The 17,968-nt window shown below is 46.4% G+C and overlaps 1 protein-coding gene across 1 annotated transcript in view; it reads right to left on the reverse strand.

Moving 5' to 3' along the window:
- RPS6KC1 (ribosomal protein S6 kinase C1) overlaps positions 1 to 17,968 on the reverse strand; it is a 429,258-nt gene that overhangs the window by 240,900 nt on the left and 170,390 nt on the right. The window contains exon 15 of the mRNA XM_081120807.1: positions 9,103 to 9,144. Coding sequence (XP_080976933.1) covers positions 9,103 to 9,144 — 42 coding nt within the window. The remainder of the gene's footprint in view (positions 1 to 9,102; positions 9,145 to 17,968) is intronic.

Below are 17,968 nucleotides of genomic sequence, written 5' to 3' on the forward strand. Positions count from 1 at the left end.
CTCTGTGCCTCGGTTTCCTCTTCTATATAATGCGAGTGATAACAGCACCCACCTCCCAGAATTGTTGTGAAGATTAACCCACCACCTTGTCTCACAAACACCACCCCACAGAGCCCAGATGCTGTCCCTTCCCCTGTGTTAATTCACTCATCATCACCTCTCTGGTCCATTTTTAATATTACTGCTGCCACTGTTGGGGCAGACCCTCACTACTTAGAGATGCCATTCCTGCCTCCAGGGTGGTGTAATATAGTGGAAACGTTTGGATTCCAGGTAGAACCTAGTTCAAATCTCAGTCCTGCCGATGCAGGATCTGGACCCCTTACTTAGCCCCCAGGAAGTGTAAAGTGGGACCCAGGAGGTGAAGCGTGTGACTTAGTGCACAGGCTCAGAAGTTGCATTCGGGGTTTAAATCCCTGCACCAGCACCACTAACCATGTGACCCGGGCAGGTCACGTCACAGCGTTCTGCCTCCCTGGCCCCGTCTGTAAAATGGACTGGTGTCACAGGCACCTCATGAGACTGCTGAGAGGACTGAGAGAGGATATACGTGCCGTGACACCTGCCAGTGGCAGTAAATGCCAACTCTTCATACTCCCCTTACTTTCCTAGTCTGTAGACTTGGGGTGATAGGACCTGCTTGGGGGACAGGGCAGTGGAGAGCTGAGCAAGGTGATGTGACGTGCAGAGCACAGGTCTGGCACACAGAAAGCCCTTGCTAAATGACAGTCCCTCCCTTCCCCACCCCTTTCTCTGCCTGTATCTCAGATCAGAGAGGCTTCACTTTGCCTCTACCCTCCCAAGACTCCTCAACCATCACTCAGGCCCACTAAAATCCCACCTCCAAGATTCATCTAAAAACACCCTAGCCTTTCCCGGCATAGGCATGGAGGTTCCTCGTGCTCTTTCCTCCTCTCCCCCTCCCAGCCATGTGCCCTTGATCTCCTAGACCACAAATACTTGAGAAAAACTTCTAATCTTAACTATTTTCCTTACTATGTGCCATACACTGTGCTAATATTTCTACTTTGATATCATCTAATCCCCATGTGTTAGTGTGCTCAGGCTGCCATAACATACTGTAGACTGGGGAACTTAAACAACACATAATTATTTTCTCACAGTTCTAGGGGCTAGAAGTCCAACATCAAGGTTTCAGCCGACTCAGTTTCCAGTGAGAGTCCATTTCCTAGCTTGCAGAGGGCTACTCTCTCAGTGTCCAGGATGGCCTTTCCTCTGAGCATGGGGAGGAAGAGGGAGAGTGAGCTCTCTGGGGTCTCTTCTTACAAGAACACTAATCCTATTAGATCAGGGCCCCACCCTTATGACCTCATTTAACGTTAATCTCTTCCTTAGAGGTCCCATCTCCAAACACAACCACATCAAGAGGTAGGGCTTCATCAACTGGATTAGGGGAGAAAAACATTCAGCCCATAACGCTGCCCAATAATTCTTTGAGGTGCGTGTAGAATTTACCAATAAGGATATGGAATCCTTGGCCCACGTCACACCCTCAGTAAGTGAGCAGTCATCCTCCAGGGCTCAAGCCTAATAGGTCCACATTCAAGAGAAGGGCCTCCTGCCGGCCACAGCACCTGACCACGGAGCCCCCAAGAGCCCCTCAGGGGCTGAGGAGAGCCAGGATAAAGAGGGGCTCCAGCGGGATGGGAGGTCTCTGAGAAATCTCCCTTCATCTCAGACTTTCAGGAAGGTTGCACATGACACACACAAAAAAACACCTCTTTTGTTTATGGAAAATATCTTTGCACATATTCATTCAACAAACACTTAGAGAACACGTGCTATGTTTCCAACATTATGTTTGATGCCGACCATCCACGTGAACAAAGTAAACTTGGTCCTTGCTCTCTGGAGATTCTCAGGGCAATGGGGTTACAGATGAACCGACCAGCGCAATCCATTGTGGGAAGGGGGCCAGTGCTGTGTGGGGCACATAACCCAGCCTTGGGGCTCTGCAGGGCCAGAACGAAGAGGATTTGCTTTAGCAGTGATAACACCTAAGTACCAACCTGACAGGTGAAGATAAACAAAATGGCCAATCCAGTTGTTATTTGATCGACTTGGCCATAACAGAGTTGAAAAATGCTGAGTCCTGCCTTCCTCCCAAATGGCCTCAGTTCAATCCATTTTGCTGGACTCTCACTGACTATCGACCAGGGACAAAGGCCCACGCTAGGCACTGGGCAAGTGTTTGGGAGAATATTGAAAAGAAAGGTCCTCCTAGCGGAAAAATGACTCTAACAGCAATGAAAAAGATCTGTGCCTTTGGTTCCTCTTAATGGCTGACCTCTGAGGTGAAAACCAACCTCAAACCTCAGTCTTGACCTTGACTTGTCCTACTGAAGGTCACCAACCCCTCCTGCCCTCTCAGCCTGAGCTGGAGAGGTGAGAGGAAAAGACAGAAGGTTTTATTATACCACTCAGGCCATGCCTGCCAAGTTCTCCCCACAACCACTTCAAAAAAAAAAAAAGATAGAATGAAAGAGAATTGGAAAAATGGAACCCCCTACATCCCAGAAATATTACTTTCATGAGCCGTATGAATTATTTAACAGACAGCTGAAAAGACCAAACTCAACAGAAGAATACAAAACCCAGCTCAGTACAGACACCTTCCCTGAAGCCCATGACAATGAAATGTATTTTATGCCACCGCTCAACATGCCAGAGAAGGAGGCTTCGGAGACAGGTGCCCACAGGGATCATTAGCCCCTTATCTCTCAACCCTTTGCCACCAGCATCCAGATCACCGAGCCCGGGCAACCCAGGGGGAGAGAAGCTGCAAAGTGTGTATATTGTAAGTGTTGGTTAAACAACCCCACCGTATTCTTATTTGCTGGAGGTTTTAGGGAGCAGATGTAGGACTGGCAGGGCTTGGAGCTGGCGATATTGTTCTAGCTCACTCGGAGCCAACAGGGAAGGGGAAAAAAAGCCACGCACACAAACACAAAAAGCTGCATTTGGTGTGCGTGCCTGGGTGTGCATGCCTGCCTCTGTGCCATCCACTCGTCCAAGGTTCCTTGGAGTCGAGCTGACCGATGCAAAACCAGGCTTGGGGCCTGGCCAAGAGAAACACAACTTCTCCTAGGAATTGCACGAGGGAGTCTCTGCACAGCCACAAGCTGCAAGCCTCCTGTCCTGCAGCGGTGAGGGAGCTGGGAGGATGAGGAGCCCACCGTGGGCTTGGTGCTCTGGTTGCTAGAGAAAGGGCAAACAAATGGAGAACCAACCATAAAGGCAGCCAGCAGCAGTGAGGCAGCGCTGCAGCTGCCAGGCAATAACTTAGATAGTTACAGCTGCCATCACCTAGTTCATGCAAGCTTTTTAATATCTTTTGGCAGCTCTCGGTGTCACAGCACAAAGGGAGAGTTGGCATTTCGCAGCACACTTTGTTTGACATAACTGTAGGCAGGACCCAGCTGATACCTTCAGTAATGTGAATGGGTTTGCTCTTAAGGTGCGTTTTAGCAGATCAAACAGTTTTTCCCCGGCTCTGGCCACCCCCTGTTCTGGTTCAGGGCATGCAGCACCACTAAATCACACGCTGGGACCCAGACCAGATTAATGGGAGGGCTGGGGCGGGGAGGGGGGTGTGCAACAGAAGGCTGGCCCCAGAAACACCCAGGTAAGGAGGAGAGGAAAGCAATGCATAGAAGATGGGGAGCAAAGAAGGAAGGGAACAGGAGGAAAGAGAAACAGACCCTGCACTCCAGGACCACTCCCAGGCCTTGCCAGGCGCTCCGTGCCTGCTTCCTCCAGCTCATAGAATTTTAAAGACACCCACATACCACCATCTTGCTACCTACTCTCCACCCTTTAAAGTTACGCCCTGCTTGCCGATCCCCTCCCCATGTTCCCAGGAACCCAGTTGGCTCCAGGTACCTCCCTGCCCTGTGTGGCTCTTCCGAGAGCCAACAGCTAAGAAAGCACTTTAGAGAAGCACTTCCCAAGCGTAGGGAGTTGTCATGAGGAGTTCTCTGGAATCCCTCCGCCCGACCGGGCATCCTTATTTGGGGGATACAGGAGCCTCGCTGCGACTCAGAAAAATAGTCTCGTCTAAGACCCCATGGCACAAATGGGCATGGAGCAAACACACGGGCCGAAGAGGAGCAGCAGATGAGCCCAGGGACCTGAGAGAACCAAGAGGTTGGGGGCACCTGCCCAGGCTGAGCTGTGAATGGCGGAGACATTTAGACACAAGGGGAGAGTCATGACTTCTCTGGTCTTAGCATCCGTCACTCCACCCCACTGTGTGTCCCCTGTGCGTCCCTCCAAATGGTGGCTCTGGTTGCCTGCTGGAGGCCTTGGAGGAAGCCACCAGGAGGCGGGCCACAGTGATCACCAGGGATGATGACCGGCTCCTGTTGGCTGGTGTATTAGTTTTCTCCTGCTGCCAAAACAAAGTACCAGAAACTGGGTGGCTTAAACAACAGAAATGTGCTGTCTCTCAGTCCCAGAGGCTAGAAGTCCATGATCCAGTGTCAGCAGGGTGAGGCAGACACATTCTGAGCACCGTGGGGCAGAATCTGTGCCAGCCTCACTCTTAGCTTCTGGTGGTTTGCTGGGAATCCTTGGACTTCCCCAATGTGTAGAAGCAAAGCCCTGACCTCTCTTCAACCTCATATGGCATTCCCCCATGTTTGTACTTGTCTCTGACCTCTCTTCAACCTCGTATGGCATTCCCCCATGTTTGTACGTGTCTCTGCGCTCTACAGCTGCAGGGGAACCTTTTTATAGGGACATCATTCACATTGGACTAGGGGCCACCCTATTCTAATATGACCTCATCTTAACTAATTACATCTGTAACAACCCTGTCTCCAAACAAGGTCCCATTCTGAAGTGCTAGGGATTAGGACTCCAGCATATGTAACTGGAGGGGCATAACTCATTCTATAACAGCTGGACACCTACGATGTGCATGGGGTGTACTTTTAGGTATTATTTCTGACCCTTGAACAATCCTGCAAGGTGGATGTTATCGCCCCCATTTTACAGAGAATGAGGGAAGGGCTCAGAAAAGTCAGAGGACTTTCTTGAAGTTAGGCAATAATAGGGCCATCTGAGTGGAACCCCCCAACCTTTGCTGAGAACCTGAGAGTTGGCCGTGGCCACATTTCTACCCTAGGAATAGGGGTGGGTCTGTCTTCTCTCAGCCTTTTCTTGACTGGCCACCTTGTCTAGAGGAGCCTGGCCTGGGATCACTTGGTTCCCTTAGACTCTGATATAGTCACTCAAAGGACACATTTTCTCTAGGGTGCACATGGCAGGTGGTCTGTGTGGGCGGAACTTCACTGACACTTGGCAGGTGGTCTGTGTGGGCGGAGCTTCACCTGCACATGCCAGGTGGTCTGTGTGAGCAGAGCTTCACTTGCAAGAGGGAGGTGAGTGTGTCCGGATGGAGTCTGGCTCTCTTATGCACATGCTGCCCCTGCTTGGCAAGATTCACGTCCCTTGGGCTCTAAAGGAGACAAAACATTCTGTACTTTATGATCCTTTCTTCATTTAGTATTCAGAATTTATTTATTATTTGCAAAATAATGGTGAGACAGTACATGCTACCTAGTTCGGGGTCAATAAATGTCAGTTTCCTGGTTCCATTTTCAACAGGCATCCAAACGTTCCCCCTACCACGGCCCGCTGCTTAGGGAACACAGCTCACTGCTGATCCAGGCAGAACACCCACACAAGGCAGATGATGCTACTACCTGCAGTTATGAAGTAAATAAATAAGTGGCATTCATTGATCACTTTCTGCCAGTCACTGTTCAACCAATTTACATTAATTAGCTCAAGTAATCCTCCAACAGTCCCATCAGGAGGATGCATTATTATTCCTACTTTATCGAAGAGGAAACTGAGACTAAAATGTTTCTGCAACTTGCTATAATGCCTTGAACAAAGTCAACACAGAGAACTGTGATTATTTTAGTGGCTAAAGTTTTACTTACTTGGAAGGAGCCCTGAGTTTGGAGAAAGTCATAGTGGGGTTGTCTTGTAGGAAATGCAGGAAACAGCAGGTAGCAGCCCCTCCGTTAACTAGACAGAAGGCCTGGCAGAGCCACCCTCCCCAGCAGGAGCTGCAAATGTAGTTATTTTCTAGGACTTCATCATGGTTCCTACTATCCTGTTTGTTCTTTGCTTACCAAACACTTCTTCCTTAGATAGTGTGAAAGTATAGATTAATGTCATTAAGTTTAACTTATAGTAGAAAGTCCAAATAAATGGGATTTTCCTCTACATTCAAGATTTGTGCTCAAGCGCAGAGGTCGGACCTCACCATGGTGAGCATCCTGTTCAGGTATCAGGCACCCTCCCAAACGAAGCAAGAATATTTTTATTTCCTATTGCCCCACCTCCAATCAGAAGTGTAGTGTCTCTTGGCACCCTTGCACCTAATGATTTCAGCAGTTTCCAAAACAAAACTAAATAGGGCCCTGGCTTGAGAAATGTTCCACCTCCTGGAGTCACGGCAGTTAGTATTATTATGTACTTATTATTATTCAAAACAGAAAGGAGTGATAAAACATCATTCGGAGCCACCCCAGGACAGAAGGAACTGGAATATCTAATAAAAAATCATAGTATTCCACAAATAGAAAGTGTTAAAAATGCAGAAAAACAATGGCAGAGGACATTCTGAACCTTCCCCCCAAAACACCAGTCACCTGAAATAATAGAGCAGCTCTAAATGTCCAGGCAAATCAGCTCAAGAGGACTGGCCAGGGTAACCCCAATGACAGCCTCGGACGGATAAAACATAAAGTGCCCATCGCAATGCCTGGCACTTAGTAGAATATCATCTGTAGCTTCCCTTCCTTTCTAGTGGCATCTCAATGGTGCTCCTTCCAATAGTCTGAACTCTCCAGCTAAGGGCTCCACATTCAGGAATTCTCTGCTTTCCACAAGAAAACATCCAATGACCCCATATCCAGGAAATCTCATTATTCCACAAAGGGCCACATTTCAACCTGAGCAAATGTTTAACTCCAACTTGGGAAAAGTCACAAGATGTTAAAAACCACGAACATTCTGAGATTGCCCTTCCCGGAGGAGAATGTGGCAGGTTAACGGTTGGGCGACTCTTGTTTGCTCCCCAAAGCAGGGCGCTTGTGAATTCCAGAGACTGAGGAGCCAGCCTTGGCTCAGGTGCCCCGCTTGTCCCGATTCTCCCGCACCCACCAGCCCAGCCTCATCGGGCTGCAGCCTCATTCCTGAGATGCCTGGCTTGGGGACTGCTGACCTCCTGGGTTACAAGTGGAAGGGTTTGTTCACAAATGATTCACTTTACCTAGACCTGTTCCCAGAAGGATAGCAGGCAGGGACAAGGCCGACTTGAGGCCCCAGGCGACCAGCAAAGGTGTGTTCCTGTCCACTCACCTCCACACTACACAACCCTCAACTCCTACCGGCATTTTTGACTTGGGAAAAGAGTAGAGAAGGAAAAGTAGGAGGTGAGATCCAGAACAGTTTGCATCACCGGTGAAAGGCAGAGGACAGTGGGGCCAAATTCTATTTATCTTTATTCAAAATGTAGCTAATCTTTGCATAAAGTAAGGAAGTTTCCTACTATCATAGCACTACTAATAATAGCCCTCCAAAATTATTTAATGGAAATAATCTAAATATCTAACAATTGGAAATCGGCTAAGTAAATCCAAACAAATGAATATAATACAATAATTTAACATGCTATTTACAAAGATTTTGAGGACTGAGAAAATGTGACAGAATGTTTGATTAAAAACAAGATTCATTTACATACAGTTTCATCTCAGCTATGTAAATATAGAAAATATACACGGTACTAGAGAATGTTTTGTCTACCAGTACCTCCTTCGCTCCTCCCCACCTCCAGCTTTTCTGGGGACTTCACACACACACACACACACACACACACACACACACACACACTTGTGCAGAAGAACCAAGCTGCACAGGATGGCTGGCTCGCGGCCACAGCTGATTGGTCCAGGTGGACAGCCGACCCCAGCCAGGACAAGCTTCTCCCTCCCCAGTAATTCTGGAGCTGGAACTGAGGGACTCTGTCTCTCCAGCAGCAGAAACAATAGGACAGAGTGCCCAGGAGTTGCAGATGTGGGCCCACGTGTCCTGCCCCGTGGGCCAGGGACCCGGGCAGTAGACCCACAGAGAGAAGAGGCCAGAGGGGCCGATGCACCGAGGAAGAAACAAGAGCAGAGAAAGAGGGTGTCCTGACAGCAGGTGAGCCCCTGTTGTTCTCACTGTTCCTAAGGCCTGGAGAGCCCATGAGACGATCAATCCCAGATCCTTATAATAATAAAGCCTCCCTTTTTGACCGAAGCCATTGGAATTGGATTTCTGTCATTTATAACCAGAAGAATCCTATCCAACATGTGCTTCCTCAACTACCCAATTACTTAAACATACCCCTACATAATTCAAAATGTTATGGGGCAGGGTGTCTGATGGCAACTGATTTCTTTCTGTTTTTCTGAACTTCCCAGATGTTCTACTAGGGACATTTTTATCATCAGTGTCCACCCCCAAATCCACTGCTCTAATTCACTTATACATAAACATCATGCCTTGCACAAGGTTAAGGGAAAACTTGTAGTTAACAGAATATATTTATTAAATATATATTCTATGTCTAATAGGAAGATTATATATGTGTATATATACATATAAAATCTTCCCGTTAAACTCCTCCCACTCCTGGAGGCCCCTGGGCACTGCTGTGGGCCAGCCTTCCCATCCTCCCCCTGCCTTGGCCTGGCCTCCATGTCACACCTCCCATTTCAGCCACTCTGGGTCTCACTGATCCATTACCCAAAGGTCAGCCGTTTGCATGTCTTAACAGAAAGGAAGGGCAGGGAAACTTCTTCCATCTTTCCACATGGTGTTACCACGTCTCTTCCCTTGCCTCCTGAAAACATTGCCATTTCGGTCTCTCCTTCCGCCCCAGTAAAGCCTTCAAAAGCTCACTTCTTTGAAAGCCCAGAGCAAACCCTCTTTTCCCACTGAGAATCAGAAAACTTGGCTGGCACACCCCCTAGTGGTGGCCTAATGAATCCCCCTTAATCATTATAGGTTACTCACCCCTGGGGTTTCTCGAAGTGTGTTCCATGGGACCCCCCGGTTCTGCAGGAAAACAACAGAGGAGAAAAGTATTTTATGCTTTAGTTCTATTTGAAAACAGTTGTATAAATAAAAGCAATCAGGTTGCTTTATTGGTGGACTCCTCCAAGTCTTTAATATGCTAATGAACATTATGAATCTCCAGGATAAGATCTTAGCATGCAGTGGATCCCAGAATTATTTGGTCAGACTTTTGGGAAATAATAGGAATAGCTGCCCTTTATTGAGCATGTACTATCAATCATAGTATTCCCATTTATAGGTGGAGAAATTGATGTGTAAAGAGGTAAAATAACTTGCTTAAGTTAGGTTTCTATGACACCAAAGTCCGTGTTCTTGTCCATTACAAGATCCTGGCTTTGTATTAGTTCCAGGACATTACTCGGCAAATTCCACATCATTCTGCTTGTTCCCCATATGACCAGTCATGCAGGACCACAGATCCCGTCCCTGTGCAACGCGAAGAGCGGGCCTGCAGAGGATATGGAGGGCTCTCTGCCTGCCCTTGGGGAGCTTTTGTTTCCATGGCAACAAAGAGAGAGAGTCAATATCTCAATGCCACAAACAAAATCCTTCTGGAAAATCTCAGCAAAAGGGCACCATGTCAGGGACCCTAGTAAATATTTTCCAGTGATATCATGGAAAATACAGTACAGCACTTTTTTAATTTCTTCTAAAAGAAGCTTGATTTCATTTGAGTCTTATATACCTGTTGACCTGGTTTTGTAAGCAATAGGATAATCTACAAAGAAATATGGGTTTTTTCATATAGTATTTTTTTTTAATTGAGATGATAACACCCAACTCACATTTTCATAATATGTTCAGAGCTTAGCTTGGATAGCATAGGTTGTTTTTTGGTTTTTAGATTTTTTTTTCTTTAGTTTCAAGTAAAAGAAGCCCAAAGATAATTTCTTGGCTCACATAACTTAAAAGTCCAAGCTTCAGGCACAGTTGGATCCAGGAGTTCAAATGAGACCATCATTAAACCTGAATGCATGGTACTTGTATTTTTACAGAAAGGAAATAGAACATAGTGCTATAAATATGTCTTAGTCCCTTGTCCTATTGGCATAGAGAAATACTGCAAATAATTACATGGATATTATGCGTTTGAGGATGGACCCTCCCCCCAACCTTCACCACTGGTCCTCCAGATACTCTTACAGACATTTAACTTCCATCTGTAAAAACGGGCACATTACTTCTCATTCCCACTTCAGTGGGAAAATTGTAAAGATTTCAAAGGCTTTTTTCCTTAGAGGATTAAATATTGTGATATATTTTTTGCTCTCAATGTTCAGGGAGATAGCACTTCACAGTGGCAAAGGGTTTTCCAAGTATTTATTTGTTTAACAAATGTATCATTTAAAACTCCATAATTAGCCTGGTAAAGCATACACCTTCGACATTACAACCATAGTTTAAAGCCAGTCGAGCTTCAGGGGGAGAAGAGTAAAATATTCCATACCCACATTTAAATTCGCACTGTGTGCGTGCCTGTGTGCGTGTTTGTAAGACACATATAAATGGCAAATAAGGAAACGTAAAAAAGGACAGATAGATAGATAGTCCCAGATTTTAAAACCACCCCCAAGGTAGAACAGGTGGTGAAAATCTAATAAAACATGTTGCAAGGAACATGCCATGAATTTTAAAAACAAAAACGCCTACAGACCAAATAAACTGCTCTGACACTCAGCTACATCTGAAGTTCCCAAACTATTTTAAATGACAAAGCAAAAGTTCCTGAGAGAGGGAGTCCAACAGAAATGGTTTAAGGGCAATGGCTGTGGAACTCACAGGGAACAGAGCTGGAATGGACGTGCAGACACCCAGCCGCCACCCCTTGCCAGGATGGGCCCCCAGGGCCAGACCATGTGCACATGCTTGGGGACCAAGGGTTCCGTTAGCAAAGGCCTGGGGGAGCCTCCTGCACCCACCTGCCCACCTGGACGGTGGTTTCGCAGTGGAACTGATGCAACATTCGGATCATTTGGTCAGGAGCTGCGCCAGACCAACATCAGCTTCCCGGTACCCGGTTTGAAGGCGGGCTGGATGCCTTGGCCCAGGGGATGTGGGGGTGCAGGCAGACAAGCCCCTCTCTCTGCAGCACCCGCCATCACAGACCCCAACCATTCATTCATCACAGCCACCGGCCTGTCATTTATTCTTGGTCAACAGTTGTGAACAGCTTCACCTCCGCTGCCTGTCTCCATCACACAGAAATGCTGGGAGCTACACAGAGACTGTAGTCGGTGTTCATTCGCAGTGAGGAAGAGGAAACGTGATCACAGGGGACAACAGCCCAAGGTTTCTGACTCCCAGTTCAGTGCTCTGTCTGCTAGAATATGCTCATTAAGAGCATTCAGGGATAAGAGTTAGGGGTGGGTTTGGCCTTCTGGTCCCTGAAGCCCAGGCTCCCAGATCCAAAGGCCTGAAGAAGCCAGGGGAGGGCTGTATGCCACAGCTAAGGGAAAGCCGTGTCCCCCCTCACGCCAAGCTGCCACCACTGGGCACTAGCAACCTGTAGTTATACAGGAGTGTTATGTAGGGATTCTCATTTTCAAAAGTGAACCCAGAGATCTGAATCTGTATCTGAAATATCCTGATTTTTAAATATCAGTTTGGTTTAAAATAACAACATTGTCTGAAGCTAACAAACTCATCTGCAGACTGCCTGGGGATACAGGGCACAAGTTTGAGATTTTTGCCTCAATCAGGTACCCTATGCCCCTGCCCCCGCCCCTCAAGACTAAGATGCAATCCATTACAAAGAGGGCCAGTCTAGAGATGCAAGGGGAGTCAGCAAACCCGAGTTTCAATTCAGCTCTGGCTCTTGCTAGTGCATGACCTTGAGGAAGTCATTTCATCTCTCCAAACCTCAGTTTTGTCCTCTATTGAATGGGCCTAATAACACCTCCCTTGTTTCCTCAGCCCTTTGGCTCAGTGAGAGTGCATTGGCATCCAATGCATTCTACGCTCCAAATAACGCTTCCATTCAAAGCCATCCTCTCTCTTCCCAAACTGCACTGTGATCACTTGTCACCCCATGAAACCAGGGCGCTCATCATAAATTAGCTTTGACCTGTCTTTGCTCTCTCTGGAGCATACAAGCGCATAATAAGTGCTCAATAAATCTTATGGAATTAAGCAACCGACCAACCAGCTCTCTGAGCACTGATCATGAGCTGGACACTCTACTAGGTGCTAAGGGAACCAATCAAGAGCCATGCTCTTAAAGAAAACGTATCTGGTTGAGAAAAGACACTCAAAGCTATCAGAGAAACCGTCAAGCTCCAGAGTGTGCTGGTATCTGGGGTAAGAGAAAGACCTCGTTCCCTATTTCAAAGCCTCTTTTAAGCTTTTCTTGGCCCTAGAGTTTAAGAAACTCATCTCCCCACACAACAACTGCTTAGAGATAAGACTCCATGGTACCCTCAGCGTGCACACATCAGTGAGTAGGGGCGAACTGGGGCAGCTCCCTACTTGTAATCAGGCACCGCTTCATCTGCTGGTCTGGAGGGTTACCTGGGAGGTGCAAGCTCAATCACTGTTAGATCTTCTTGCTTATGAAGCCAGGACCCACTCCCCTCAGCCAGGCCCTCCCTTCTCGCCCCTATTAAATGGCCGGCTCCCTGGGTCAACCAGGTAGCAAGCATGTGCTAATTCTCCAATCTGCCTCATCCTTGGAGGCCCACCCCATCCTGCTGGCTGCACCAGCTGCCTAAGGGAGCACAACTGAGAAGAGATTTGGCAATTATCCAGTTAATTTGATCAGTAGAGACAGCCAAACAAATAATCCAGGCCAAAAACGTCCCGATCAGCTGTCTACATGGATCAAATTCCACTTCACTGATGCGGCACAGATTCAGCCTTAGAGGAGGGGTTTGACTGAAAACTGCATCCCTGTGCCCCCCTCCCAGGCGACAATGGCCTTGAGCAGAATTGTGAGCTTGGCCACATTTCTCTGTGACATCCTCTCCATTCCCTACGGGTGCCCTTCCCAACCCCCAGGCATCTTTACCTTGCCCCCCAGAGCTTGGCCCACAGGGCTGGGTTCTTTGGCAACTGCCAGGGACTGCGGCATTCTTGTGTCCATCCCTTACTCTGAGTATTTGAAATTCATTAAGAAGAGACTTTCAACATTGGAAATGCCTTCAGAATGAAAGGGATACAAGTGTAACGGTCAAAGTCAGGAGCCCTGCAAGCCAACGTGGAGGAAAGCATGCAATAGAAGGCCTTGCTCAGACCCTATAACCTACAGCAGCTTAGAAGTTGCCTGCTCCTTACCTCCCTAAACCCTGGTCTTACCAGGCCATGCTCCCAGCCCAGAGGATGATACTACACCAAGTCCTCAGCCTGACAGAAGAAAACTTCCATAATTGGCTCCCAGACTGTGGGTATCAGTTAAGATTAAGTTCCACTACATAAACAGAAAATGCAAAATCTCAGAAGCTTAAAGACATGGGTTCGATCTCTAACATAAATAAGTTCAGATGCAGGCAGCCCATGCTATGGAAGACAATATCTAGTCTTTGCCATGGCGGGCAGCAGCCTTATTTCCTGCTAAGGTGTTGGTTTTGTAGGCACTGTAAAGAGCCAGCAAAGTCTCATATTACAGGATTCTCAGTAAACCTAGATCACAGGCCTCAAGGCAGGGCACACCTCCTAAGCAAAGTAGTATGTCTCTCCTTACCTGTCCTCTGCCTGGCTGCCTCTCCTTCGCAAGGCTTTGCTGGAAATGACCAGGAGGAGACAGCAAACCAGTACTCTGGGTTTTTCCTGCCATTTCCCCTAAAGCAAGAGCGTCAGTCATCTGTGGTTTGTTTTTTCCAGTTAGAGCAGGAGCTATGCAATCAAATGCTGTCCCAATGCATAACGAGGCTCACCGGCCTTCCAGTTTGCAAAAGTCTGAGTGCCAAATATTTGCCTTCCCGCCTCCTCCACTCAGTCAACAGTGCGCTTTAAACTCTGTTTCAACCACCTTCTGAGTGTCTAATTCTCTATTACTTAGGATGGGGTTCAGGTGCATATAGTAGAAGCTAGAACACACAGGGTTTATTCTCTCCTGGAAAAGAAGTCCACAGTGAGGTGGGGCTGGAGCTCCCCAAAGTCATCAGAGACAGATTCCTTCTGTCTTTCTGCTCCAACATCCCTATGGCAGAAAACTCCCATGTGAAGGTCCCCTCATGATACATGATAGCTGGGAATCACACGATCAAATATAACTGCAAGGGATGCTGGGAGATGTGGTCTTTTACCTGAGGCATTGCTGCCATGAATTTAAAAACAAACAAACAAAAAAACCAGGGTTCTGTTACTAAGATGAAAGGAGGGGGCCACTAGCAGCCTATGCCACGATTTGTTATTTGTTTGCATTGAAGGCTCCCCAACCATGGCTCAGCCCACATCTTATTTAAATTTGGAACCCCCAGTGCTTAGCACAATGCCTCTCACAGATTAAGAAATCAACAAATGTGCATGGAATAATCACTGAAATTCAGGCTGAAGAGCTTTTCCATTAGGACCCTAACTTAGGCTGAATCTCAAGGATAATTTTCATCTAATCACCACGATCCTTTTCATTCTTTCTGAAGATGCTTTTTTCTTCTCATCAACCCTCCTTAAACCAGCTTCTAGGGTTCCAATCAAGATCCTAGAGTGTCATTTAGAGCCACATTAGTCAAAGTGTGTTCTAACGACGACCGCCTATCTGCAAACCGCAAATCAACTCTGTACGAAGCACGGCGTCTAGTTCAGCTTAGACGTCCTCGATGCACTGCTTTTATTTGTGTCCTAGAATAAGCTCCTTATCTTTCCACAGACCCGTAAAAACTGAGAAGCCCTGATTTAGAGGCTGTATCTTTGACTACAGCAGAACTCATGGTAGACTGTGTGAAGACACAGTTGACATCACAGTCAGCATAATCATTAAAACACACTACTCGAATTGAAAAATCTATAGTCACAATTCAAAAGGGCTTTGACCTTGTGTTAAAAAGAGCCAAATCCAACCAAATGGGGTAGCCATGATTTAGTAAATATGTGAAAAAAAGACAAAGATTTTAGTGAAATTCAACTTAAAATCCAACATTGTTATGTGGTCACATGTGATTTTAGGCTGCATTAACAGAAGCATTAAATCTAGAAAAAAGGAAATGATAAGACTACTATACTCTGTACTAGTCAGAACATATATGGAAGGTCGTGTCCAATTGTGGGTCTACCAATCAAGAGGAGCATTGAGGAAATGGAACTTGTGCAGAGGAGAGCAACCCGAAGAGTGAAAAGCTTCAAAACCATGTCATATAGAAACAGCTCGAGGAACTGATGATGTTTAATTTGGAGACCATGACCTCTATCTTCAAATATTCAAAAAGCTCTCAAGTAAAAGAGGTGAATCTGTTCTGGAAAATGTTAAGGCATAGAATCAGGACCACTGGGTGGAAGATCTAGAATGACAGATTTGGGTTCAATATCAGCAAGGAATTTCTGACAACCAGAACTTTCTCTAAATGGAGCAGCTATCTTGGAAGGTCTTGAACCCGGCCTCTGGGAGGATTAAAACTCAGGCTGGACAGTTTCCCTGAAGTGCGGGGCAGGGTAGGCTCAAGGCTCAGATGACAGTTGGACTAAAACCTGAAGGGTTGTTCCCATCATATCTGTGACATCTGCTTTAAAGCCATGTCTTAACAGCCACACCTTATGTGGCTACATGGTTTGGTGCTTGTCCATTCAAAGAGCTCTTTCCCATTCATTGTCTCTGTTGACTCTTACCACTCTTGGGGTAGGTAGAATGGATTACAGATGAGAAGATGTCACCCAGTTAAGTGTCCAAGTCAGGATTCACACCAGGTCACTTCACCTCTAGCCCACCCCTCTATGGGGAGGAGGTCACTGTGAGAAACTTCCCCTCTTGATAAGAGATTGACAGCTGAGTAGGAGCACATTGGCTCCTGGTGGCTCGTCCAGCCTTCCCCAGGTATTGTTCTCACTCTAAAAGACTCAACTGCAAGTTCATTCCCTACATTAGGGACTGAGGCTCTAGACCAGCGTCAGCAAACTACAACCAGTGGGCCAAATATGGCCCACTGCCTGTTTATATAAATAAAGTTTTACTGGAATACAGCCTTGCCTATTCATTATATATCATCTGTGGCTACTTTCCTGCTATAAAGGCAGAGTTCAGTGGTTGCGACAGAGGGCGTATAACTGCAAAACCTAAGTTATTTACTACAGGGCCCTGTACAGAAAAGGTTTGCCAGCCCCTGCTCTAGGACGTCAATATGGAGTGGAAATACCAAGTAGTGGCCTCTGTTGTAATGAACAACAAAAATAAGAAAAACCCTGCGGGACTGGGAAACCCAATCCAGGAAGCAATTCCTTTCAAAACTATTTCCTAATACAAGAGAAAGAGCCACAAGTCTTCTATAAAGCAAAAGTTTTTACTTCTGTCTGTTGGGTTTTAATATACCACTGCCCTGGGGACAGCTATTATGACTATTTAAAACATATAGAATAAACCGATTGTTCCATTAATGTGTCTGTTTGTAATAAGCACAGACAATGCACTACAGCATAGTTATGGGAAAGAGCAGTGTAATTCTATGAATCAATATTAGGACTTAATTAGCCACTGAGCCCAGGCTGATAAAAGCTTATCACACCTTTCAGCCCAAAGAAAGCTCAGGTGGAAGAGAGAGAGAGAGATGACAGAATAAATAGCTAATTATGATAAACTGGTTTCCTTGGTAACTCTGCTTATAACCACAATGATGTTGCCATATTTTTAATGATAAACATGAAGGTTTGATGTGAGATTATATAACACATACTGTCTCAAGGCTGGTTCTACTCTAGCAAAGGTGAAGCCAGGTACAGATGTGAAATTTTGTGAGGCTAGGAAAATCACAGGCGCTTTCTCTAACCCCCATCCCAAACATCTGCTGTTAGTTTATGCTCTGGGTATCAAAGAGTTTAAGAATATGAAAACATATTTATGGCACTCAATAAATCCTATGTGCCCATTCGAAACTCAGACTTTTAGTTACAGCATTTACCATTCTCTCTCCCCCAGCTGGGTGGCTCTTGGTCGTCTCTGTGACCAGCCCTGTGTTTGGGGAGGGACACACAGTGAGTAATGCAGAAGGGATGGGCCACTCTACAAGGTTATCAGCATCAGAGTCAACCCTGGATCATCAGATCATCTTATGAGATCCATTCTCCACTCTCATCTTTCAGGGATGTCTGCACCCCACTTTGTGAGAATTACATTTTGGCTGAAATATTTGGGTCCAATGGAAGATACTGTAGTTTGAATCACTAAACCAGGGTTGGCAGCCATGGCCCGTGGGCCAAATCTAGCCTACTGCCTATTTTAATAAATGAAGTTTTATTGAAACATCTCTACAGTTATCCATTTATGTATTGTCTGTGGTTGCTTTCATGCTACAATGGTAGACAAAGACCATATGGCCCACAAATCCTAAAATATTTGTTATCTTACCCTTCATAGAAAAGTTTAGGGAGCCTCACACAAAATACCCATATTCTGACCCACCTATGTTTTGATTCCCTCTACCATAGAGTCCAGAAAGCAAAATACTGAACTTCAGCCTCTTCTACGGCTGTGTAGAGAGGCGACATGAAACTGTTCTGGCCGATGAGATGTAGGCAGAAGTTCCTAGAGAGGTTTTCCTGCCCCTGATGCCCCTCCTTCCTCCCCCAAACAGGTCAAAGCCTAAAGAAGGGAAGACTTTTGCTCTCTGCCATCCTCACTGCTCCTTTCTCTGCCAGGCCCCTTCTGCCTGGAGCACAGACACAA

This window comes from Miniopterus schreibersii, assembly GCF_964146895.1.
Source record: "Miniopterus schreibersii genome assembly, chromosome: 19".
In the NCBI taxonomy this organism is placed as follows: Eukaryota; Metazoa; Chordata; class Mammalia; order Chiroptera; family Miniopteridae; genus Miniopterus; species Miniopterus schreibersii.